We start from the raw sequence: 27,689 nt of genomic DNA on the forward strand, positions 1-27,689 counted from the left end.
TCAAATGCAAATCCGGCACTGTTTGATGTGAGTACAATAATATGTCTTTTCAGTGTGTTTTCCATCCAAAAATATGTGAAATACAAAGAACTATATTCCATTGATTATAAAGACATGTCTAAAAAGGAATTTTCGGTGAAAAACTCACAAATATAGCTCTTAATATGGCTTTTCGGTGTTTTTTCCGAAGGAAAATATTCAAATGAAATGAAAATATGCCCCCCCCCCAGAAATTTTCGAGTTTAGGGGTGGGGGGGGGCTTATGTATCTATGCTACAAAAATTCGACTGGTTTCAGTATATAAGGTGATTATGCAGAACTGTTCACCAATGACCAGGGGTGTCAAACAGTTCTATATTTTTCAAAGGGGAGAATGGGCATAGGCCTACTTCTTTTGTAGACCTTTATAAATACAACTACTTAGAGCTCCAAAGGGCAACACCAAGCTGCAAAGGGCAATGCAGCTGCAAACGCTCGTTCTCCGCCCTAATATGAGATAGGTTTCACTATTTACTGACTCCTATGCTGTTCCTATATTTCTTTAAACTCCTTTCCTACACTGGGTGTTTGAAATTATCAGTGCTTATCTTGCAATACATTTCTGCATCTTTTTTTTATTAATAGTGCTGTTCTCAATGAACATTCGACTTTTTAAAGACTTACTGTTTAAAATCTTTAAAGCCCTGTCTTACTTGGTTTAATAGTTGGCTTATGGATTCCATAGCTTCAAGCTTCCTGATTAGATTTCGTCTTGTCCTGATTTACGTATGAGAAATGGTATCAATTCATGAAAAAGTTAGAGTGGAGTGTCAGATATATGTCCTAAGACTTATGGGGGGCAGTTGACAATATGAATTTGTCGATGAAAATACCAAATATTTATTTTTCAGGCAGAATGCAGTCAATCATTATTTTCAAAATCCCCCCCCCAATTAATGTCTCTGTGTATATTTCCTTATTAACCTTCCTTCTAGTAGATTTAAGAAGATTAGAAAATACCTCGGCTTTATCTTCATCCTGTTCGATAGCTGCTAAGAACCTGTAATCGAGTATCGCTTCAGTGCGAAGATGAATAAGGAAAATACGAGAATTTCCGCTTCAGAGTTATGAGTGATGTTCGACACGGTTCGATACATTACGAATTTATTATGCCAAATAACAGGAATTAAATTAACAGTTAACTTAAGAGACAATATAATTAGAAAAATTAGTCTTCATTGTCACTTATTTACTAAAATGAGACACAAAATAGTGTCGAAAATGCAATCTGTATTGGCTGGTAGCCACGGTCTTACAAGGCTTGGGTTGTAAGACTATTCGTCTTGTTCGCGTTATCTCCAATATGAGAGGATCCTTATTAGTAATATTTATCAGTTATAATAAACGATTGTACCTTATAAGACAGAGCTCTTTCTATTCCCTTCTTTTTAATGCCAGATTGTCTATTCGTTAAGAGATATGAAAAAAAGAATAAACCTTAGCGCATCCTCTTTGGTGTGAGAAATGGAAGGGCTCGGGGATCCTTTGGGGGGCACGGGTGGGGGTCTTTGAGGGTTCGAGAGCCTTTGGGAGCCCGGGGAGGCCTTGGGAGATCGGGGAAGGGTCTTTGTGGGCTTGGGGATCCTTTGGAAGCCTGGCGGCCTTTGAGGATCAGGGGAGGGCCTTTGGGGGTTCGGGGACCTTTGGAGACCGGTGGAGAACCTTTGTGGGTCTGGTGGACCTTGGTGGACGGGGGCGGGCCTGTGGGGGCTCGGGTTTGGCTTGTGGGGGTCTTGGGGGTGCCCTTGAGCACCGATTGGTCCTTTGGAAGTCCCGGTGGACCTTTGGGTACAGGGGAAGGGCCTTTGGGAGCCCGGGGAGTCTTTGGGGTCTGGGGGCTCTTTGGGAGCCTGGGGGGGGGGGGCTCTTGAGGAAAACTGGGTTTAGCTATCCGCTCTATAACCTCAAGTAATTGCCTAGGCAAAACGAGCACTTACCAATTATGTCAAATAATTTTTTATCGCTCAGAAGTTGAACTCCTATTCATTTGAAAGGAGACTAAGAGCCCATTTGATTTGTAGTGAGTATTGAATCATATCCATAACAGTAAAACTGTCTCTCTTTGTGTAGACACATGCGTATTTTTTTGTTAAGGGATATATTTGCCCGCAATGGGCACACATCATATTTTACCGGGAGTCAAACTTTACAAAATTGAAGAGATTAATTGCGTGGAAGCAGCAAAATATGTTGTACAATAGGATGTGGAAATTCTTAAAATTTTTGTATGGGTTCACGCCCACTGTACGCTTGCCTATCGAGTTTTTTTTTTGTTTTTTTTTGTTTTTTTTGTTTTTTTTTATTTTTCATAATTTTTTTTGGTATATTAATAAAAAAAATAATAATTTATATATTAGAACTTATTTCTATATTTTATATCACGCTTTTAAAAGCTAGACTTACTGCTCTATTAAATATATCATTATGCATAAGTTTACTTTTGAACAATTATTTCTGTTCATCTTTGATTTAGTGTAGCAGCTCTTTACTTTTAATTGAAAAATAACCTCTTGTGGAAAAAGTTTTTGTCACTCAATTAAATATATCATTGGATATAGGTTTACGTTTGACAAATTATTCGACATTATTTCTGTTCATCTTTGATTTAGTGTAGCAGCTCTTTACTTTTTACTTAAAAATATCCTCTTGTGGGTTGTGGAAAAAGAGTTTCTGTCTCTCTAATAAGTCTATCGTTAGACATAACTTTACAGAAAATTTAGTTTCTTCTAGCTTCACGGTCTAAGTATAGATTCTAAGAAGGTTTTAACTGCACGGCTTGTTTGGGGGGGGGGGTGTGTGAATAACCAAAAAAATCGGTTGGACCTTTATTTGACTCGGTTAGATGTATATTCTTTTTCGTTTGCCATTTATTGTTGTGCTATCAAAAAAATTTGGATTGTTGGTTCAATTAATTATAAGTTCATTAAAAATGAAGTAATTAGTTACTACTTATAGTAATTTGCAAGTTCCATATGATGTCAGAAAAGAGCTATTTTAAAAAATTTGTTCAACTATAAGTTATATTATTGTTTTCAGATCGTAGTTAGGTTGGGCTCTGAAGAATATTCGGATGAAAAGAAGTTTTCACATTTTCTAGCTTCCGTCAATTTTAGTATATTAAAAAACTTGAAACTGTGATTTTGTGATAAGCCTTCAGCTGTAATTTACACCAAAAGGACAAAATAATTATCAACAGCATGAAAATTAAAAATGTAAAATATATATTTCAACGAAATAATATCCTTCTTAATAATTTAAAATCAATAAACCGTGGGAAGCGGTTTTCTTTAGTATTGTTTGTGAATGAATAAAAGATGATGAGTGACAGAAAACATTTTTGAAACTAAACAAAACTTTAAATTTAGTAAATTGTCAAATCTTGTCAAAATGTAATTTTTTCCTGAAGTTGAAACCTCTTAGTTTAACTCAGGTGTTGAACTTTTGGTAGATATATTGGTTCGAAAATGAACTATTCCCGTAAAATCTGAACTAATATAGGTTTTCCGCAGGAAACTCTAGTTTTCGATCATAGCGTTCTCAATCTTTTAGGATGTATGGAGTGAGTGGGAGCTCACAGTTGAGGAGGAGGAGCTTCTTCTCCGTGCTAGTATAGCAATTGATGCTAGTGATGATGACGTGCTAGAAGTGCACTATACTGAAGACGGTCTTTCATATACATCTGAGGACTTGGTACGGCGGGGGCCTTCAGGTCGTCTTTGCATAGAGAATGACGAGCGGTTGGCCCCTAGTTTGCCTACTATAGGAGTACGCGTGGATTTATTTGGGGAGATGCCTCTTCTTCTAGATATATCAATAAGTGATGAACCTGAGCTTGAAATTGAATGTATACCACCCCCTCTGCTAGACATAGTGGTAGTGGAGGATGAAGACATAGATATTCTGATAATTGAACCCGAGATTGTGTATATAAAAACTATTATAAATATTGATTTGTCAAATGAATAAAGATTAGAAAGAATGAATTATTTTTTGTTATCTTTGATAGAAGACTTGGTTATGGACTGATAGTACTCTATGGGGTGATTTAATCAAACTGAACTATTCATGTACAGAAGTCTCTGCTGGTATCCTCACTATATATATATCGATTATATGAAAATTAAAATAATAAAAACAAATTTATTGTGTGATTACAATATAAAACTCATTATACATATTAATAATTAGATTTAACGGTAAATCATATATGAGAACTCTTTCACATTGGTTTCTGTTGTTTAAAATCCTTTTCATAGAATGGCCTCGTATGTTGTCTCTTAAAGGACCACTTTTTCTCTTCTCTTATAGCATAATCATCATAATAATCCGAGTTATATCTTGCACTATACACATTTTTCTTTGGGTTTTCACTGCTGTCTTTTACACTATAGAGAAAGCCCTCTTTTACCAATCTCTTCTTTTGATCTTCCTTTTCTAACAGATCAATCCTTCTTTTATCTGAGCTTACTTGCAATCGATATAAATTTCTCTCCATGTCACGTATAATGTTTCTTCTCGTTTCCTCCAGATTCTTCTCATCTGTCTCTGCCTCTATGCAGTCTAAACATTCAGTAGGTTCTTGTGAATGCTCAAAATCATAAAAATGTCCCTTACAAATAGAACAGTTGCAATAAAAGGATATTTCTAACTCAACTTGTTCACTCAGGTTATTACACTGCTCACTAAAAGCTTAGTGAATTCTATTCACAGATCGATAAAACTATAGCAAAAATCCTTTCACTCTGACTGCCAACTCTATGCTGACCTGAAAAGAAAGTTGGCTCGAAAACAAAAACAACATTGACCTTGACATTGGCTGGGAAGTGGTGATCTAACTGTTTCCGGGAAACCCATAACATTTGGCTCGAATAACAACAACAAATACTATTTCTGGATCATAACATCCAACTCGAGCGTGCCAAAAACAACAATACCAACATTGACCTTGGCATTCGCTAAGAGCGTGCCAAAAACACACCTGGTGAAAGAGGTCATTGACCCATTCTCCCTAATGACTCTATGCCCATATATGGACTCCCAGTAGGACCTTTAGGGTCATCTCTACTCGTTAGCACGTTTATTTTAGTTTAATTAGCGTTCGTTAGCACGTTTATTTTAGTCTTAAAATAGGTATGTTGTATTTATTTGGATTAGAATCGTGAAATAATCTTTGACCTGTATGATTGCAGAAGCAAAGTGGGCCAGTAAATCCCTGCTACCTCCAACTTTTTAACAAAAAGGGCTATAGATTCCCAACAGCCCCCCTCTCCGATCATTTTGAAACTTAAGCAGCAATTAACCTGGGAAAATTAAACATGAAAATAATGATGTTCAGAGGCTTATTTCTCTTCTCAAACTTTTATACGAAAGTGCTCATATTAGCTTAAAGTTTAACGGGCCAGTACACTGATTCAAGGGGACAGAGAGAATGAATTTTCAGCAGGCGTGTGCATCTTTTGAGGCAACAGCGCCAAATTCTAGCATTGCTAGAAATTGGGTAGCCAGCTACGTACTGCTAAGTAAATATTGCCCAGGAAATTTTGACTGTTGACCTTTACCTTCCCGATGTTATCATGCTTTAAAGTTTCATAAATCTGTGATTTTCTATCAATGGCAGAGTGTGGTTTCTAAGCAAGAATTGTAAAGAACTCTCATTTTTAGGAGGAGGGGCTAGATACTTGTTCTAAGAGGCTGTTAATGGTCTATGATCTTCAATTGTCTTCATACAAGTGGTCACACAACGATTCTAAACAATAGTGCAATTGAATGACTTAGTTTTGCAATTATTAGTGAAGCTTAAGTGGCATTAGTATTTAAAGACTCTGGGGGTTTTGAGAGTATTAGCTATTATTCTTCTATGAATATTATTGTATATTTGTGTGAGATTGCATGCAGATCATTGTAAACAGGGAAGACGTTGTTGTAAAAAATGTTGCTGTTGTTTATTTCTAGGAAAAAAGGGTCGAGCTGACCGTTTTCTAGACCTGTTTTTACATTGGAGGACGGCGTTTCTTAAAAAAATTTAATATGGTGGGTGTTGTTGTAACCCATTAAAGGTCATTAGGATGATGATCACCCCATGTTGATCCTCCATAAGATGATCAGGAAACTTTGCAGATCCTGATTAGGCTGGCTGTTTCGCAAATGTTCGAAATACTATTTTTTTTAAGTTCCAAATATAAATATCTTCATACATTTTAATATATGTTTCAAAATGTCCTCCAAGGTGAGGGTACCCTTCAAAAAAAAAGCTTGTGTAGTATATAGAATTTATCACTTACTCGGTAGAAAGTAATTATTTAAGTGTGTTCTAGTCTACCGATAAACTCATAAGAACACCCAGCAATAAGTGAATTATAAGAAATTATTTCAGTCTAGACAGTCTAGAAAAGCGGCTTGAGGGCCAGAGGGATACCCTCCCACATTGTGCATGCCTCTTCAAACGTTAATTTAGTTATTCTATGTTTATTACTCAAACCCATCGCCATGTCGTGGTTAAAAGGTACAGACTGACTTAGAATTCGCAATTGATCAGTATAAGATCAATGATTAAATTTATTCTGGCCCGCTGATATCCTTTTAAAGGGAAATTTGCCTTTCAAAAGATTGAACTTGGCGTCCCTGGTGTAGATCCTCCAATTAAGATGAAGTTCAACATTATTCCATTGCCTACGCGACTCCAGAAACAAATATTAGGCAATTGCTTTTAAATGCTTTCCATTTCCTCTGAACTTGTCTACCTTGTAGCCCTTGGAAACCTTTAACGAGGAGATTGAATTTGAGATTATTACCAAATGACTGGGATTTAGTAGCCCTATTTCGAAATAGGAAAGATATTGCCTTATAATTATTCATAACAGTGGTCATCGTAATTAATGACCTTTGGACCTGGACCTGAAGTCTCTGTATTATGTCACAATCGAAACGACAGCAAGAATTGGAAAAATCAAGAGATTTGAGGCCCCCTCTGAGTACAAAACTACTACTACTACTAACAACCCATTGAGACACCAAGCTGTTTGAGGCCAACATAGCTACACACGCTCCTGCCTCATCTCGATATATTTAAAGCCTCCCTCTTTACACCCTAACAATAAGTTCCAATTTCTTTTAAATCCTTCCTTATGACCACCCACCCAATCCGGAGACGCCCTGCTTTTCGTTTGGCCCTAGATGGTTGGCTGAAAAAGATAATCTTTGGCAATCTGTCATCTTTCATCCTCTGAGTGCTATTATTCTATTCAAGTTTTCTTGCAATTCATCAAATGATGTAGCATCTGTGTTACTAACTGCCAATAGCGTATATTAACTAGTTTATACATTTAAAATACTATGAAAGTTGTATTTATTCCCTGAAATATATTTATTTGAACAGTCTAGCAAATGTTTCAGTTCAAATGAATAATAATATTAATTAAAAAAACTTCTGCAAAGCCATAGCCACAATCACTATATATGAATAATGGATAATTTAAATAATTAAATAGAAATACAAATAATTATATTATCTATGTACAGTGGCCACAATGCTGACATTGATTGAGAGGGGTTGCCAAAATAAGTTTGGATTAAGTAAAATTTGCAAGAGGCAACGCTAGAGTCTTGCCTCTGATTAAATAAAAAAAAAAAACAAGTTTTTTTAACTGAAAGTAAGGAACGACGTTAAAACTTAAAACGAAAAGAAATTATTCCGTATATGAAAGGGGCTGTCCCCTCCTCAACGCCTCGCATCTTGGCGCTAAAGTTTTTTTATTGTTTTAAAAAAAATAGAGTTGTGAGAAAGTCAAACTTTAGCGTAGGCCTAATTAGCGAGGCGTTGAGGAGGGGACAGCCCCTTTCATATACGGAATAATTTCTGTTCGTTTTAAGTTTTAACGTCGTTCCTTACTTTCAGTTAAAAAAACTTGTTTTTTTCTATTTAATTTTTGAAAGTTTTTGAATTAATGCAGGTTTTGATTTTGGCTCACCGTGCATGAATAATTAAAACAAAATTTGCATATTAATTTTGCTTTTATTTGGTTAAATGGCTTTCTCGAAACTTATTTAATTTTATTTACGAACGTTTATATTAGTAATAAATATACCTAACTTACGAATTAACTTACGTAACGAAATTCTATATTGATAGATTTTTAATATGTATATTAGGGGGTTCGCCCCCTTGTCAATACCTTGCTCTTTAAACTAAAGTTCGAATTTTGTTCCAATTCATTAAAAATGATCCCTTAATCACAAAGGCCGTTAATTAGAATAAATAGCTCTTATGAAAGAACTAAAAAATCTTTGGCTTAAAGAGCGAGGTATTCACTAGGGGGTGAACCCGATCATATACGTAATATTTTCTGTTCGTTTTAGGTTTTGATGTTTCTCGTTACTTGCAGTTGAAAAACTTGTTTTTTTAATTTAATTTCTGATCATTTTCTTTAATAATGATGGGAAATATGGCGCCCCCTTCATAGCAATATCCCTTCCCCCTGAAAACTTCCTTCATGGAAAGATCCTCCCATATAACCCCCGACCCCCTCCCCCACCTACCCGAAAAAAATCCTCCTGAAAACGTCTGTATACTTCCCAATAACCAATACTATATGTTAACATTGGGTAAAGTTCATAAATTTCAGCCCTCCCCCGGGACTTTGGGGGATTAAGTCACCCTAAAAGACATAGTTATCATATTTTTGACCATGCTGAACAAAATGGCTATCTCAAAACTTTGATCGGGTGACTTTGGGAAAAAAATGAGCGTGGGAGGGGGCCTAGTTGCCCTCCATTTTTTTTGGATACTTAAAAAGGGCACTAGAACTTTTAATTTCCGTTCCAATGAGCGCTCCCACAATATTCTAGGACCACTGTGTCGATACGATCACCCCTGGAAAAAAAAAAATCAAAAACAAAACAAAAAACAAATAAACACGCATCCGTGATCTTTCTTCTGGTAAAAAATGCAAAATTCCACATTTTTGTAGATAAGTGCGTGAAACCTCTACAGTAGGGTTCTCTTATACGCTGAATATGATGGTGTGATTTTCATTAAAGTTATATAACTTTTAGGGGGTCTTTTCCCCTTTTTTCTTAAATCAGCCAACTTTTCTCAGGCACGTAAATATTGACGGGTACGACTAAACTTGATGAAACTTATATATTTGAAATCAGCATTAAAATTCGATTCTTTTGATGTATCTATTGGTATCAAAATTTCGTTTTCTAGAGTTTCGGTTACCATTGAGCCGGGTCGCTCCTTACTTACAGTTCGTTACCACCACAGTTTATAGAATTAGCAGTATGATCATTCCCTATCTCACCCATTATAAAAACCCGGACAGGGGTGCGAGTGCTCCGGAGAACGTTTTTGCAGATAGAAACATAGGCGTTATCAGATCTTTTCGCGGGTAGACAAGTCATAGTCGGGGAGCCAAAGTTGAAAAAGTCGTCAAATAACGATTTGTAAAAAACATTTTGGTACATGAGTTCTGACTTTTGGAAACGATGTTTTTGAACATGCTGATTCCATTTATTTCAGGAATTGCGACCACCAATGTGCGCTTCATACTTTAATATAAGGTCAAACTTTCGACTCAATCATCTATGGTAAACAATTTAAAACTTAACTTGTTCAGTGTTAAGTAGATGACACTGCATCATTCTCGTGGCTTTGTTATGGTTATCTTTACTGCCATCTGCCATACTGGTGCAAATTGATGGTTAAAAGGCTAATTAACTGTATTGTTTGATCCTCAAAGGTTTGTCTTTACCAGGATTTCCCTTTTTATTGTTTCGCCTCGTCTTTCAGGAATCCTTGGTATATAAATTTATAATGCATAGGCTAAAAGTCTTACCAGTTTTTGGGTCAAAGGATAGTTAGAGGCTTACTTAAGTGGTTTAAAAGTAGGGTAAAGGTGCAGATTAGTTCCCCCTGATAAAAGCAACTTGTTTCTTACTATTATTCAGTAAATTATAGGGGTGTCCACGGGAAGGGTTTTACGAAATGCTTGGCTCTTTTGTCAGCTAGCCTAGGTGGTACAGGTTTTTTTCAAGCATATTCAAGCAAAGGTGGTACACTGACAATACTTGGCTGTCTTCTCTTTCCTTTTTGTGTGTCAAGAATCTAACTATTTACCATTGCTCTTCAAGTCACTAACTTTATAGCGCATCCAGACTATCCGCTTTCTGGAAAAATGGGATGGAAATCCGGAAAAAGAAATAGCCCTCCAGACTTGGCGGTTTTAAAAAAAATATCGATACAAGCTTATCAGCCATCCTTATCAAATCTGTTTTTCTGAGCCAAAACCTATAGAAAACAATTTTAGAGCCTCAGTTAGACAATTTACCTTTTTTCTATTTTAAACCACATCAGACAACTATTTTTATTTATCACTTATCATGTTTAACCGTCTCCTTCTTCTGTCACACTACAGTCTTCCGTCCCATTTTTCCATTTTCGGACCCTCTGATCCTTCCTGCCCAGAAAACGGAAAAAGCGGATGGAAGACCTGTCCACATTTCCAGATTTCCGTCCCATTTTTCAAGAAAGCGGATAGTCTGGACGTGCTATTAGGTGGCACAAAAAAATTTTAGGCTAGGTGGAAGAAGGTTTGGTGGTACCTTCTTTTTGGCCAATACTATGCTGCAATGCCCAATACTATGCCACAAAGTTGTAAAATTGTTCAATGGAGTATTATTATTATTATTTAGGGCGGACTCAAATGGGTTGAGACTCAGGCCTCCAAGGCCAATTGCCTCTACAATGGAGCATTAAGAATTGTCATTTTCCATCTTTTAAAGGACAAAGTCTGAATATGAGTATGATTTACAGAGGCGAAAAAATTTAAATTTATCACTAAGACGTGTCTTTTTTCTTCCATGTTGAAATTCTTATACCTGCTGGAGGGGGGGGGGCTTTAAGTAATGTGGGGGTTTTAGATTTTTTTTCACCAGGTCCTTCAACTGTTTATAGCGTCCTATTATAGACTATAATAGTCTGTAGATACTGGAAAATGGATCGGTTATATATCATGAAGAAAATCTTGAATTTTTTTTTTTCTAAGGTTACCATTAGTACCGTACTAAATTTCTTCTCTATTTGGCAGGATAGCATGGAATCATTTGCCAGAAAAAAATTAGATGCTCTATATAGCCCCCCCCCTCAAAAAAAAAAAAAATATTATGCAAAAACTGCCAAACCCATGGAAAAGGACAGCTTCCCACTGTTAGTGATATAAAACGTGTCCGAGAACTTCAATTGACCATATGCAAGTGCAATGCTAAGTACCATGCTCTAAGAAAGGACTGTCAGCAACCAAACTTCTTACAAAAAAGGCTTGCTTGGCATAGAACGTACTTTTGCTAACCCTGTAGAAGAACTAGAAGCAGTTAAAAAAGTTCTGCTGAATGTTGGTAAAAATCCAGGATCACCAACTGACATGCTAAAAAAAAAAAATACTTCAGCATGAACTCCTCCAATAGTCCCCGGCATTGTTCGAAGTGCAATCCGAGGGATTCCGATTAAGAACAGGAAAGAAATCTGATCTGATAAACTTTATATAAGGGTTGTCTTGCCTAGATTCTAAGGCCTGCTCTTTGCCAGTGTTTGATGTCAATTCGAGGCTATCTCTCATTCTGGACTTTATACCGCTCTTAAGAACTATGACTCCGTCAAGGGATGAGACATTGTCTGATTTTTCAAGAAGGTTGATGTGCAAGGTTTTTACTCAGCTCCCAGAAAATCTATGCCAACTGCATGTGGTTTCTGACCGGTATGATGGAATTTATGGAATCAAGGACCCAACCGGCTCACCAGTGTGCTTAAAAGACAGCAGTGGCTGCCATAGACGAAGGGGTGAGCTGAGTTTGAAGTTCAGTACCACAAATAGTGACAGCATCAAACTCGGTGATTCCTGGCAATCAATTCTTAGAAGTTCTTCCTGGAAAGCTAACTTGGTGGCTTTTATTTATGAGTTTTGGAGCAATGTTGGAAGTAAAAGTAAGAACTTTGATATTATACTTGCTGGATGTTTCCCTGATCGTCGACATGTTGGGATATTGCCCCCCAACAGAAAAGGATCCCTGGAACCTTTGCCTCCTCTTAGTCTTGAGCTTGCAAGCACACATGAAGAAGCAGACATGCCTGTAGCAGTCCATGTTGCTTCCAGCTTTAGGAATGGAAGTTCTTCTGTTATTGTTTGGGCCAATGACACAAATATTCTGGTAATACTTTTGCAACACTCCTCTACGCTGTTAGCTACGAAAGAGAACAAAAAGGAGCTATTCCTCCAATTTCCTGACAGAATTTTCCCTGTGCACGAGCTAGCTATTTCTATTCCACGGGACTTTATTGACAGCATTGGACTTCTACACTGCCTTAGTGGCACTGACACGACGAGCTTTGCATATTCTGTGGGGAATAATAAATTTTTGAAACCAGCTTTGAAATTTGATCTTATAATGAAGCTTTTGTGCTTGGAGCAGGATTTTTTTTTTTTTTTTTTTTTTTTTTTTTTGGTTTTTAACGATCGCCTAATGTTTTGGCTAATGTTTTTGAATTAACGATCGCCTAATGTTTTGGCTAGGTATAAAAGAGACAACTACAATATTCTAGTAGAAAGCTGGACTTAGTCTGAGTGAAATAGAAAAATCAACGAACTTAGTTGCAAAAAACCACCAAGCGCACCTTTGGCGCTTATATTCCCGAGATATTCATAATCAGCATGGTCGATTTAGTCTAAAACCTCTCTCAAATCACTTGTCCCCCTCAGATTGCTATTTTGTCAGATTTTCAACTTTGGCTCCCCTACTATCAGATTTCTCTTGGACGCGAAACTTGGCTTCAACGTTGGAACACTAATTTTGAAGAAACTAATTTTAAATTAATTTATTCCAATACATACATGAAAATCGGTAGTTAGTAGTGTAATGTTATTATTAGATGTTTTTAGGAATTAAAAATAGGTTTCGAAGTCTCAAGTTGGTTTCAAAGGCATTTTGAGAAAGTTTCTGCCAAAATACGTGTTCCAGGGTAATTGGACCGCTAATGGCAGATCAAATGAGAGGAGTTGTTTGTACGCGCCGATATAAATATAAATATATATATATATATATATATATATATATATATATATATATATATATATATATATATATATATATATATATATATATATATATTTATATATATATATTTATATTTATATATATATATATATATATATATATATATATATATATATATATATATATATATATATATATATATATATATATATATATATATATATATATATATATATATATATATATATATTTTTTTATATATATATATATATATATATATATATATATATATATATATATATATATATATATATATATATATATATATATATATATATATATATATATATATATATATATATATATATATATATATATATATATATATATTGGGCTGTAATAATGCAAAAGGTAAATATAACATTGGTTTAAGAATGGAAAGAAAGACAAGGAATAAATTTACAACGATAATCAAGTAAAATCAAGTAAAAATGATAAACTATCCAGTTGCGGACCCAGAGGGGGGCGAGGGTTACCCCGTAAAGTAGTCTAAAGTAGTGTAATTTACCTAATTAACGCAAGTTTGCATTAATGAAACTTGCTCCTAACGTAAGTTTGTCGAATCAACCTATTTTGCGCCCCCCTAAAAAAATCCTGGATCCGCCCCTGAAACCATCACACCTACCCCACCAGTTATTAGAAGAAGAAAAAATTCCTTATTTTCACAAATTTCATCAACCCCCCCCCCCCCGCCCCCTTTTTTATAAAATCCTACATAGGCCGATCAGTTGAGTCCACGTAAATAATAGATTAAGTCATAATTTGTATATAAATTAATTCATACCTGTGAGATGGAACGCTTGCAAACCACTTGGCTGGCTCACCAAGTTTTTTTCTGCTTTCGCAATTACGAATAATGCACTTGGTAACCATTTCTCAGTGATTGACGATAACAGACTATTCCGCTAAGGCAGAAACAAGTGGGAGGAGCTTTTTGTTCGCACCGAGACCGAAGACCAGAAATTATCTGCGATAAGCTTACTGTCTATAAACTGTGGTTACCACGAACTGTTTGTTTGAACTTATCATCCCTGATTTAGACCATCCTTTTAAGATCAAGTTCGACATTCTATTGCATACGCTTCGCCAAAAACAAATATTACGCAACTGCTTTCAAATGCTTTCTATTTCCTCTGAACTGATCTTCCTTGAAAATCTCTGACGAGAGATTTATTTACTCATTGACTAGAAAATAGTAGCCCTATTTCGAAATTGTAAAGACAGCGCGTTATAATGATTTATAACAGTAGTTTCATCGTAATTACCGACTTTTGGTCATGATAAAGTGAGAAAATTATTTCCAATTAAAACTATATCAAAAATTGAAAAAAAAAAAAATCAAGAAGCTCTAGGCTCACGCTTAGTAACAACACTTTCTATTTGAATTTTTCTACTCGTTCCTAAAACAATTTAACTTTTATGCTAGTAACTGCCAATGTATTTATTAGCCTACACATTTTAAATACTATTTAAGTCATACTTTATCCCTTGGAGTAAATATTTTACATTAAATGTACCATTGTACTATCAAAATTACCAGATGTAACAACCTAAATAAATCATAGGCAGCGCAATAGCGCTGCCTAAGTAAAGAACGATTTTGCCACAACGTATTATTTTTTTTTCTCCATATCCGGGCACTTCGTATCGAAGGAGTTGTAATAGAAACTTCGAAAAGGGCTCATTCGATCGGAACTTGGGGTATCTTATGCCCTTTTTAATAGTCGAAAGTGATTGGAAGGCAACTAACACCCTTTCCACACCCACCATTTCCCCAAACACATCCAATCAAAATTTTGAGATAGCCATTTTGTTCAGCGTAGTTGATTTCCAGAGAGAAATTATGTTTTTGAGGAGGACACTCCCCCACAGCCTTCAGGGCAAGGGTTGTAAGTTATGCCCTGGGGGGCATATAAGGTTTTTATAGAAGGGATTGTCGTAGAAACTTCAAAAAAGGTCCATTCGATTGGAAATTCAAAGGGCTAGTGCCTTTTTTAATAGTCGAAAGCGATTGGAGGGCAACTATCCCCCCCCACGCCCGTCACTCCCCCAAACACATCCAATCAAAAATTTGAGATAGCCATTTTGTTCAGTGTAGTTGATATCAAGATAGAAAATATTTTTTTGAGGAGGACACTCCCCCACACCCGCCAGGGTAAGGGTTTTAAGTTATGCCCTGAGGGCATATAAGAACGATGTTGGCGTAATGTATTATTTATTATTTTTTTCCTTTAGAGCAGGGCACTTTGTATCGAAGAAGTTGTTGTAGAAAATTCAAAAAGGGCTCATTCAATTAGAAATTGGAGTGGCTTGTGCCCTTTCTAATAGTCAAAAGTGATTGGAAGGCAACTAGCCCTCCTTCTACGCCCACCATTTCCCGAAACACATCCAATCAAAATTTTGAGATATCTATTTTGTTCAACGTAGTTGATTTCCAGATAGAAATTATGTTTTTGAGGAAAACACTCCCCCACAGCCTTCCGGGCAAGGGTTGTAAGTTATGCCCTGGGGGCATATACGGTTTTTATAGAAGGGGTTGTCGTAGAAACTTCAAAACAGCTCATTCGATTGGAAATTCAGAGGGCTAGTGCCCTTTTTAATAGTCGGAAGTGATTGCAGGGCAACTAGCCCTCCCCCTCCCTACGTCCATCATTCCCCCAAACACATCCAATCAAAATTTTGAGATAGTCATTTTGTTCAGCGTAGTTGATTTCCAGATAGAAAATATTTTTTTGAGGAGGACACTCCCTCACAACCCTTGGGGCAAGGGTTTTAAGTTATGCCCTGAGGGCATATAAGAACGATGTTGGCACAATGTACTATTTATTATTCTTTTTCCTTTAGAGCAGGGCACTTCGTATCGAAGAAAGTGTCGTAGAAACTTTGAAAATGAATCATTCAATTGGAAATTGGAGTGGCTTGTGCCCTTTTTAATAGTTGAAAGAGATTGGAAGGCAACTGACACCCCTTCCAGGCCCACCATTTCCCGAAACACATCCAATCAAAATTTTGAGATAGTCATTTTGTTCAGCGTAGTTGATTTCAAGATAGAAATTATGTTTTTGAGGAGGACAGTCCCCCACAGCCTTCAGGCTAAGGGTTATAAGTTATGCCCAGAGGGCATATAAGGTTTTTATAGAACGTGTTCATGTAGAAACTTCAAACAGGGCTCATTCGATTTGAAATTGAAATGGCTAGTGCTCTTTTTAATGGTCGAAAGTAATTGGAAGGCAACTAACACCCCTTCCACGCCCACCATTTCCCCAATCACATCCAATAAAAATTTTGAGAGAACAATTTTGTTGTACGCAGTTTAACGTTCATGAAATAATACTTTTGATCAGAACACTCCCCCGCCCCCAGAGTCTTCAGAGCAAGTTATAAGCTATGGCCTTAGGGCATATAAGTTTTTTTTGAAATCTGTGTTATAGAAACTTGAAAAATGGTTCATTCGGTTGAAATTTCGAGGGTCTACTGTCCTTTTTAATACTAAAAAGTGATTTGAGGGCAACTAATCCCCCTCTCTCGCCCACCCTGCCCCCAAACTCATCCAATCAAAATTTTCAGATAGTCATTGTGTTCAACGTTGCAGAAAGTTCTGGACATTAGGTCTTTGAGGATGACAACCCTCCCCCCCCAGCTCTCAAGGTAAGGGTTGTAAGTTATGCCATGGGGGCATACAAAGTGTTTATAGAAAGTGTTGTCGTAGAAACATCAAAAGGGCTCATTTGATTGGAAATTGAAAGGGCTAGTGCCTTTTTTAATAGTTGAAAGTGATTGGAGAGCGACTAACACCCCTCTCGCGCCCACCATATTCCCTGACATATCCAATAAAATTTTGAGATAACCATATTTTTTAACGTAGTTGAAAGTCCTGGAAATTAGGTCTTAGAGGATGACAACTACCCTCACAGCCCTTAGGGTAAAAGTTGTAATTTATACCCTGGGGGCAGATAAGGTGTTTATAAAAAGCGTTTTCGTAGAAACTCAAAAAGGGCTCATTCGATTGGAAATCGAAATGCCTTGTGCCCTTTTTAACAGTCGAAATTTATTGGAAGGCTTGAAATTTTTATATTAAAGATCGATGTGGGTATAATGTATTATTTTTTTGTTGTTGTTGTTGTTTACACCAGGGCACTTCGTATCGAAGGAGTTATCGTAGGAACTTCGAAAAGAGCTCATTCGAATGAAAATAGAAATGGCTGATGCTCTTTTTAATAGTCGAAAGTGATTGGATAGAAACTAATCCCCCTCTGACGCCCACCCTCCCATCTGCCTTTATGTTTAAAACTAAATAATGCCTTAAGATTAAATCAAAATGCACTGTGTTAATGCTAATTCCCAATAAGGCATCTCAGCAGTTTCCCAAGAACGACTGAGGGTATTATGTTCAAACTTTTGGGGCTACTTCTGCTTTTAAAATTTAACCAAATCAAAATAGCGTAAGTGTATCCAAGCTATTAAATAAAGTCAGCAGATTTTTTTTTGCGAATAGAATCAAGTTTTCCATTTCAGGGCAACTAGAGGAGGTATGAAACTAAATTAAACGCTACTATTGGTGTCCAGATTTTTAAAAGGGTGTATGATGTTAAAAATTGCTGAAAATTTTTCACCAGCATACAAATAGCAGGCCAGATTATAAATTCTTAAAAAACGAAAAGATTTAAAGTATTATTTTCTTTTTCCCTTAAAAGACTATGTCAATATAAAACGAACAGAAATTAATTAAAAAAAACTTTTTCACAAAATAAGTTTTTCAAAGAAAGGTAAAGAGCTCCATTAAAAAAAAATGAGCAAAAATAAAATAAAATAATCTACCAAGCATGAATCTACTACAAATCAGCATCGATAAATAAATACAACCAAACAAGAACAGAAATTACAATAAATAACCGAGTCAAACCCAAAACGAGCAGAAAATAACATAAGTTGGGTGCAAAACCCCCATGCCTTCTCAAGGCCAGAACAAAATTTGCACTTTACTGAAAAAATACAAATGAACATGTATTGTCAGTTTAATATACACTTACTGATATTTAGTAATCAAAATGTTAATAATATTTGATTTATTAAAGTTATAAAAGTAAGAATATTTATATTTTTTCTTATTTGATTTATTTTAATTTCGAGTTTGACTTATTTTAATTTATGTTTGTTTTGGGTTTCATTTATTTATTGATGCTGATTTCTGGTAGTTGTATACTTGGTAGATTATTTGATTCTATTTTTGTTCATTTTTGGTTTAATGGGGTTCTTTACATTTTTTGGAAAAACAAGTTCTTTTCAAAATTAATTTCTGTTCGTTTTATATTGACATAGTCTTTTTCAGGGAAAATTAAAATAATAGTTTGAATCTTTCTGGTTTCTTTTTAAGGATTTATATCCTTGTATCCTTATTTGGCATTTTATGACACAGCAATATCTTAGGAACAGTTTCGTGTGTGAAATCAAAACTTACATCGCTTGTTGTGGGGGATGTTGAACTAACCATAAGACAATATTTGCATCATAATACTACTGCTTTTACTCCTACAACTACTGCAACTGCTACTATTATTATTACTGCTACTACTACTACTAAAGCTAAGACTGCTACTATTAACTCTACTCTTACCGCTACTACTATAACTACTGGAGCTAATGCTACTACTAATAAACCTAAAGGTATCAAGGTGAAAATTTTGGGCAATATTGTAACTGTTGAAATAAATCGAAACACGCTATGCCCATATACGTTGTCCAGAGAACGTATCAGCAATGATTCAGGACCGGTTGATTGTATTAATTTAAAAATTTCATCATGTTTTGAAGGGGATGTTGTAAAAATGGTGCTATTTGCATACTGCTACTGCAACTATTGCTTCGCATAATTTCAACCTTTTAACAGTGCTGAAAAAAATTGATATCAAATGAGAAATCAAATGAGACATATCTGAATTTAATACGACCAGCCATTCCATAAAAAATTTATATACCCCTAGGACATAACTTAAAGCCCCTACCTCAGGGCTCTGGGGGGTTGTGCCAACCCTGGAGGTATTGTTATATGTTCTTTGGACTATTTTAAACAAAATTGCCATTGCACAATTTCAATCAGGTGCATTTCATGAGAAGAGGGATGGGGGGGGGGGCGCTACTTGACCCCCATCACTATTGACTCTTAAAAGAGAACTAGAACTTCCAATTTCAACCAAATGATCCACCTCCAAAGTTTTTACAACGATCTTTTCCATAAGAACCTTAAATGCCCCAAGGGTATAACCTACAACCCTCGTCCTCAGGCTCTGGTGGTTTATATCAAACTCAAAAGCCCTGTTATATGATATTTGTACTATTTTGAATGAAAGGACTTTCTAAAAATGTCTATTGGATAGATCTCGGGAAAAAAGACGTGATTGTGTGTGTGTGTGTGGGGGGGGAGTAGCTGCGCTTCGATCACTTTGATTCTTAAAATGGGCACTGGAATTTCTGATTACCAATCCAATGAGTCCCCTCCAAAGCGTATGCGACCACCCTTTCTATAAGAACCTTCTATGTCTCCAGGGCATAACTTACAATCCTTTCCCTGAGAGATGTAAGGGGTGGGGTGTCTTCCTCACTGACATAATTTCTGAAACCTTCAACTACGATGAAGACAATTATTACCTCTAAATTTTCATTAGAGGTGTTAAGGGAAATGATGAGTATGGAGGGGTGGGAAGGGCGGCTAGTTGCTTTCAAATAACTTTCACTCTTAAAAAGGACACTATACCTTCCAATTTCAAATCGAATAAGCTCCATCTGAAGTTTATACGACCGCCATTCCGTAAAAACCTTATATGCCCACATGGCATAACTTTCAATCCTATCCCCAGGGCGCTGGGGGGTTGTGTCACCCATAGAGACATTATTGTATGTTCTTTGGACTATTTAAAAAAATCTTTATCTCATAATTTTAATCACATGTTTTTTTTTGAAAAGAGGGTTTCTTGGGAGGAGGAGGGGCTAAATGCCCTCCATCACTTTTGACAATTAAAAAGGAACTAGAACTTCCAATTTTCAACCAAATGATCCTCTTCTAAAGGTAAACAACCATTTATTCCATAAAACCTTAAATGCTCTGCGGCATAACTTATAACCCCCGTCCCTAAGCTCTGTTGGTTTGTATCAAACCCAAAACACATATTACATGATCTTTGGCTGCCTTCTCATCACTCTGACTCTTAAAAAAGGTATTAGAAATTTAGATTACCAATCCAATGAGTCCTCTCCGAAGTTTATACAACCAACCTTTCTATATACCTTATATACCCCCGGGGCATGACTTACAATCCTTGCCCTGAGAGCTGGGGGGGCGGGTTTTTCTTCCTGAAAGACATAATTTTCGGACTCTTCAACTACAATAAACAAAATTTCTATCGCCAAATTTCGATTTGATTTTTAGGAAATGCTGAGCGTGGGGGAAGGGTGGGGAGGGTGGCTGGTTTCTCTCAAACCACTTTGACTCTTAAAAAGGGCACTATAACTTTCAATGTCAAATCAAATGAGCCACATCTGAAGTTTATGCGGCCACCCATTCCATAAAAACCTTAGAAGACCACAGGCCCTGGCTTACAACCCTATCCCCAGGGCACTGGGGGGTTGCGTCATCCCTAAAGGCATTGTTTTAGTTCTTCTTGACTATTTTGAGCAAAATTGCTATCTCACAATTTTAATCAGATTCGTTTGGGGGAAGAGGGATAGTTGGAGGGGGGGGGGTAGCTGCTTTCCATCACTTTTGACCATTAAAAGGGAACTAGAACTTCCAATTTTTAACCAAATGAGCCGATTAAAGAGCTTTTGCAGTCTTCTCTTCAATAGAAACCTTAAAAACAACCCTGGGCACAATTTACAACCCATGTCCCTAGGCTGTGGGGTTTTTTTCAACCCCAAAAGCCTTGTTGTATGATATTTAGACTGTTGTGACAATGTCCATCTCAAAATTTCTCTTGGATGTATTTCGGGACAATACGAGGTGTGTGTGTTGGAGGCCCTATCCCTTTTAATTTCCAATCGAGTGAGCCCTTTTTGAAGTTTCTACGACAACGCTTTTTATAAGAACCTTATATTCCTCAAGGTCATAATTTATAACCCTTGCCCTAAGGACGGTGGGGGGGGGATGTCATCCTCAAAGACATAATTTCCGGACCTTTTAAATAAGTTGAACAAAATGGCTATCTAAAAATGTTGATTGGAAGTGTCTGGAGAAATGATGGGTCTGGGGGGGGGGCATTCGCCCTCCGGTCACCTTCGACTATTAATAATGTTATTAGCCCTTTTAATTTCCAATCGAATGAGTCCTATTTGAAGTTTCTACGACAACGCTTTCTATAAAAAACTTTATATGCCCCAAGGGCATAAATTACAACCTTTGCCCTGAGGGCTGTGAGGGGGTTGTCATCCTAAACAAAATAGGGAGGCTATCTAAAAAAATGAATATCTCAAAGACATAATTTCCGGACCTTTAAACTACGTTTAAAAAATTGGTTATCTAAAAATTTTGATTGGATGTGTTTTGGAAAATGGTGGGCGTGGGAGGGTGGTTATTTGCCCTCCAACCACTTTCCTCAATTAAAAGGACACTAGCCCTCTCAATTTCCGATCGAATGAGTCCTTTTTGAAGTTTCTACGACAACACTTTCTATAAAAACCTTATATACCCCCTGGGCATAACTTACAACCTTTGCCTCGAGGGCTGTGGGGAGAGGGGGTTGTCATCCTCAAAGACATAATCTCCTGACCTTTCAACTGTTGAACAAAATGACTATCTCAAAATTTTGATTGGATGTGTTTGGGGAAGTAGTGGGCATGGGAGGGGGGCAAGCTGCCCTCCAATCACTTTTGACTATTAAAAAGGGCACTAGCCCATTAAATTTACAATCGAATGAGCCCTTTTTGAAGTTTCTACGACAACCCCTTCGATGCAAAGTGCCCTGGTCTAAACAAATAAATAATAATATTGCCATCGTTCTTTACTTACTACGCTATTGCGCTGCCTATGATTCTTGGAATATGTTTCTGTGACGCTCAATCCTAATGAAATATGCCTAAGTATGATACAAATATTATACTTTAAAAACACATTTGGGCTATATATAGCACATTAGGGGGAATGGGGGGTAAAGGTTAGCGGGTTTGGATGCCTAATGTGTTAGGCACATTTATTCTGCATATTTCGAAATAAGAACTGTTTACTAACTTTACATTGTCCAAATACTTTACTCCCCTCCCCACTAATGTGCAATTAAATAGCCCAAATTCTATATTTTTCATCTATTCTATCACTTCTCTTTGTCTTGTCTTACGCTAAGCTGAAAGAAACTAACGAAAAAAGAAACAGTTTCTATAATGCGTCAATGAATGAGCAACTTGAGCGGTAGGGCGTTTATCATACAAGCACCACCCAATTTTATTCCCACTTGCTTATTATTCACCTAAGTTAAGGTTTTTAAATAGCAATTCCCATTCTAAAATACATTGTTACCATAGAACCGCATTTCAAAATAGAAAGAACTGGTAATGCTTCATAACTGTTATATTTTCTTCATAAAAAAATTTAGCCCTGTAGTTAATGAAAACGGGACCTAGAAATAAATTGACCCTATAATTTCTATTTGATTATCTCAGCTAATTAGATACAGTAGTTCAAGCTATATTTTTATTGCCATTTGGCTGTATAACTTAGAGTTGGAGAGAAAAAATTTTGAGTAGGTACGATAGATTTGCCCCCCCGTCTCTAATTTGTTTTTCAGAAGTGAAACAACTGTCTTTTACAATAGTGTTTTAACAAAATATTTCACAATTTTTGCCCATAGCACAAGTTTATTCCCAAAACTGAAATAATTGAAGCCTTGCTTGATTACGACTAAGTGTTTCACAAAGGAAAATATGATGAAAAAAATGTTTTTGTACATACACCCACAAAAAAAGAAAAGAAAAAGGAATTGGAATTCGATATTAAAATTATCTTCTTTGTCTCTTTAACCTCCAATTTTCATTGTAGTGGCCGAGAGTGGATTTATTTTTTATCTTAGCCTGCCGTTTTTTATGTGTTTCTATTATTTTTATAATTTAAGGCTTGTCATTATTATAATTGCTTGTTTTATTTCAGTATTATGTAGTTTTTTCTTATTATTATTAATTTGTTATGTTTGCTCTGGAAAACAGCTGACTGCTTTGCTTAAACCTAAACTAACTTTGAATAATTTAATTAATATAGAAAATTGTATTAAATAAGGATTTCTTTAGTTTGACTGTCCAAGATCTAATCAATTCTAAAAATTGAAAAATCATAGTTGTTTTGTTTTATTTTAGTCACTTTGAATAGGGATCAATATCGGTTCAATCCGCAGGATTTAGTTAACGAAGAGACTCCACAGCTAAAGTACTGCTTATCTCTTTTCCTCGGAGAAGGTTCTAATACAGTACAATCAAAATAGTTCTGTTGTTATTGAATCAAAATGGCTTGTACTGAACGTATCCAGATGAATTACATTATTTTTCCGCCTCCTTCATTTCGTTTTATCAAGGTCCCCCTCAGGGTTGTCACTGGTCCAAGAAATAAAAATCACTTAGGTAAATCTTGAAAGATTGTCAATGCTAGAAAAAAAAATCACAAGAACATGATAAAGCTGGCTTAGTTTTAAGTGAGGAAGGGTAGAACTCATATCTCAAAATTTTATACGCACTGTTTTTTTTTATATTTATGATAGTTTATTGCAGTATCAATGAATTATAATAATTAAAACTTAATCGTGCATGAGAATTCCCTAAACAGTACACGAATAATTTTGAATTGAAAGTGGGATATCTTTGGTGTATTTACGAAGTTTCGGGGTGGAGGGAGTGACTGGGAAGACGCGGACCCAAGGGTCTCGAATCATAGATATCGCAGATCATAGCAGGGTTTGTATTGTAGCTTTTTGTAAATATGTTTCAAGTCGCATTTTCGGGAGGAATACATTGTAGCTGCGTGTGTGTGCGTGGATGCGGGTAAGCTTAGACTGACCTTTGAAATAAAAACATAATGAGCTTGCATTGGCTCCCCCACCTCGGCTGGTAACATCTTGGAATTAGTACAGGTAATGTTTTCAAGGGGGAGGGTGAGGGGCTACACTAAATGTCCCGTTGAGATTGAGAAAGGTTTGAAAATAATATTTTTTTTTTTTTTTGGTCAACTTAGTGTTCAACTGATTTTTTTTATTTTTGGATTTCCAAAGCACATTAAAAATTGCACACTATAAAGAGGGGTTTTGCTTTAAGGATTAAAAGTAAACGTTTGAAGGAGTGACAAATTTGAATTTAAATATGTGACTTTCTTCATCTACGCGTTATAATCAAGCTACGAACCTACAATATGGATTCCAGAAGGAAATTCTTTATCCTTCCTCAGAGCATAACAAAAAAAGGAAAAAGGATGCTAATATATTTCCAGTGAAGTATTTAGTTAATTTTATTTATAAGACCCAAAGAAATTATGGGATGTTATCCGGGATATTTTATTTTTAGACTCAAGTTGGTGCTCTTATGAACGAAGTGTTTTCTTTGATGATTCGTCACAAAGTTCGTGTTGAAAGTCAGTTTTCATCCGTTGTCCTGGCAATAGCTGTGCTCGAAGGAGTGGGTCGCTCGCTAGACCCTGATATGGATCTCATCACAATTGCTCGTCCTTATGTGATTAAAGAAATGGCGAGAGAGATGTTTAACTCTGATAAAGATTTTCTGGAACATTTCATGGAGGATGCATCACTTTTTTCTCCTTTTTATTAATTTTATGGTCTGTGATAGTTCTATGGTTGTTATGCCCTCTCCTTTCAAGACTTTTCTGTTTACTAGCAAAGATTATTCTAGATATTAAGGTAGTGTAAATTGGATGGAGACCCTTTAAAGCTTAGTTGTGACATAAGTTTTGTGAATGACAAATTTTGCCAAGCGAAAATGATCAAGCGATGTTACTATGTAAATTCTGGCGGTATTTTTTATTGAAAGCCAAACTCTCTAAAATCTTTAGTTATTTCTTTGTTTCAAAGTTTCTCCGAAAAACATGTTCAAAAATTCTCCAAGGTCTTCCTAGAAAGTCCCTTTTAAAAAAGCCTAATTTGAATGCTTATTTACAATAAATACAAATAATATGTTATTTTGGTAATGTGTATTCAATTCTTTCTTCTTTCAAACAAGAAGTTTTTACTTATTTTCAACAGAACTTTACTAGCTTGGAAAACGAACTTTTTGACTCTGACATAAGAGAGAAGCAAAACGAATCTTTGCCCACACGGAGATGTTTTTCATTGGACAATGCGGAGTTCGGCTTCCGATCCGAAATTCGACTCCTGTCAAAACTTGGTTTAAGTGCTCGGTTTGTTTTTATTTGGCCTATCTAATAAGACCGAAGGATCCTGTAATTTGAAATTTTCTTGAGAACATTTGGTAGGCCTTAGGTGAGAGGGGTAAGGGGTAGACTAGTATTGGAGAAATTCAGGCTGTGCTCTAGAGAAGAAAAATTCATGCTGTAAGCTAGAAAATAAGTTTTGTTGTATGGGACGCTTGGATCAATCCCCGTTACTCATAGCTATGTGACAGTCTTGCTTCTTGTCCCTGTAAAAAAAAAAAAAAGGAAAAAATTGTTTCTGAACTTAGGATCTTTATTTTTTTTTATTAATTTTTTAATTTCTTGTAGTTAAGATAAGTGGCGGATCCAGAGGGGCGGGTGGACCCCCCCCCCCCCCTTGCTTGGGTTCCCTGCAGAGAGAGAGAGAGTGAGAGAGAGAGAGAGAGAGAGAGAGAGAGAGAGAGAGAGAGAGAGAGAGAGAGAGAGAGAGAGAGAGATAATTTATTGAAATCAAAAAATAATACAAACAGAGAATAGCCAATAAGTCTTATGACTTTTAAGGCCATTGAATATGGCTTAGAGAATTCCAGCTAGGATTCATTTACAATAGAGCCGCGGTTGTCTGAAGTAATGTGGAAAAACCATCAACAAGGAAACATGGGGTGAAATGAAGAAAACTTGACCAAAGTTGTTAAATAAGCGTCTATTTTTGTATTATAAAATGAAAAATGACAAACTGTTGCAGCGCAACTTGATTAGCAATGATAGTGATTTCGCACTGTGCAGTGCCTTAGACAAAGAACGAGAGTTTTATTTTCGTTTACGGTACCCTCGCCACCATTCACTATATACCAAAAGTCTCCAAATATGTTTTAGTTATACGAAGTAAAATGCATATTAAAACCAAATTTTCCTCCATCACAAAACAAACAATAAATGACAAAATACATAGGCTAAACACAAACTTTATGTTTTATAAAAATACAAACTTTTTATTTTATATACAAACTTTTATTTTATAAAATAAATTTTATAATTTTATTTTATGTATTATTTTATAAAATAATACAAATTTTTTATTTTTATAAAATAAAACACAAACTTTTGCCTCCCAATAATGAGATTCAAAATTATTCTAAAATAGTTTATTATATACATACAAACGAGACTTCCATTTTTTTCTGGTTATTTTAGTTTAATTACTTGTAAATTTATTGTTTTTGGATGAGGTTACGTAAGTGTCGTGTTTCATTTTACATTTTGTCTCAAAGATAATAGCTATATAATTATGAAATAGTTTTATATTCTATAGTAAGCTGTTATAATTAGCTGTCGCACATATTCTGTCGTATTCCGATTCAGCTCTTATAACCTAAAGTTTTGACAAAAAAACTTCAGTTATTAAAACTATATATAAATAACATATTCTGTCTAATTTGTAAAATATTGTGTTGGAATACTACGTATTCTGTCGTATTCCGCTTCAGTTTTTATAACCTAAAGTTTTGATAAAATTTCAGTTATTAAAACTATACAGAAATATTGAATATGCGTAATATTCTGTCGGAATTACTGAATACTCTGTCGTATTCTGCTTCTGTTTTTATAATCTAAAGTTCTGAAAAAAAGCTTCAGTTATGAAAACTATATATAAATAGCAAGAATTGTCAAGGACCTGTAACGCTCGAAATACTTGCCAGCCCCAAAAAGTGAACAAAGTCTGTTCATAAAAATGTCTGATATAAAAATGTTTCTTTAAAAAAAAGGGCCCTTCTTATCTTATCCTGTATCGAATTAATTCATAAATTTTTAAGTTGTGATTCGAAAAATTTGGAAGATACCACTCTAACTCTAAAATTTAAATAATAAGCTTGGACGTATTGTTCTATTAGCATAATTAGAAACAAGCAAAACGAAAAAAAAAATTACAAAATGGATATAATATCCTAAATAAGACAGTGGAAAATAAGAAAAAATTATTTTTTTTCGCAAATAATAATCAATGTTAGAATATTTTGGATTCACTTCTGGAAGCTTTTATCATAGGAAAAACAAACTAACAAAACTGCATGGTGAAGATTGTCATATTGGACATTATTAGGATGTGAGTTTTTCAATGTTTTTTTCCTTTTCTTTATATGCTTCATTTAATTTAGGTGAGGTTTTTGTTTTTTCTCCACTGATAAAGGCTTCCGGA

At 35.6% G+C, this 27,689-nt stretch overlaps 1 protein-coding gene across 3 annotated transcripts in view; it reads left to right on the forward strand.

Annotated features, from left to right (window-relative positions):
- Positions 1–27,689, forward strand: part of waw (Translation factor waclaw) — a 554,624-nt gene that overhangs the window by 104,083 nt on the left and 422,852 nt on the right. The window contains exon 9 of one of the 3 annotated variants that reach the window (XM_089089340.1): positions 24,673–25,844. The exons of the other annotated variants lie outside the window; for them this stretch is intronic. Within the exon in view, the coding sequence (XP_088945466.1) occupies positions 24,673–24,933 (261 nt within the window). The 3' untranslated portion in view covers positions 24,934–25,844. Of the gene's footprint in view, positions 1–24,672; positions 25,845–27,689 lie in introns of those variants that run through there. 3 annotated transcript variants of the gene reach the window in all.

This window comes from Artemia sp. Qi Xiang Cuo, chromosome 5, assembly GCF_049724085.1.
Source record: "Artemia sp. Qi Xiang Cuo chromosome 5, ASM4972408v1, whole genome shotgun sequence".
In the NCBI taxonomy this organism is placed as follows: domain Eukaryota; kingdom Metazoa; phylum Arthropoda; class Branchiopoda; order Anostraca; family Artemiidae; genus Artemia; species Artemia sp. Qi Xiang Cuo.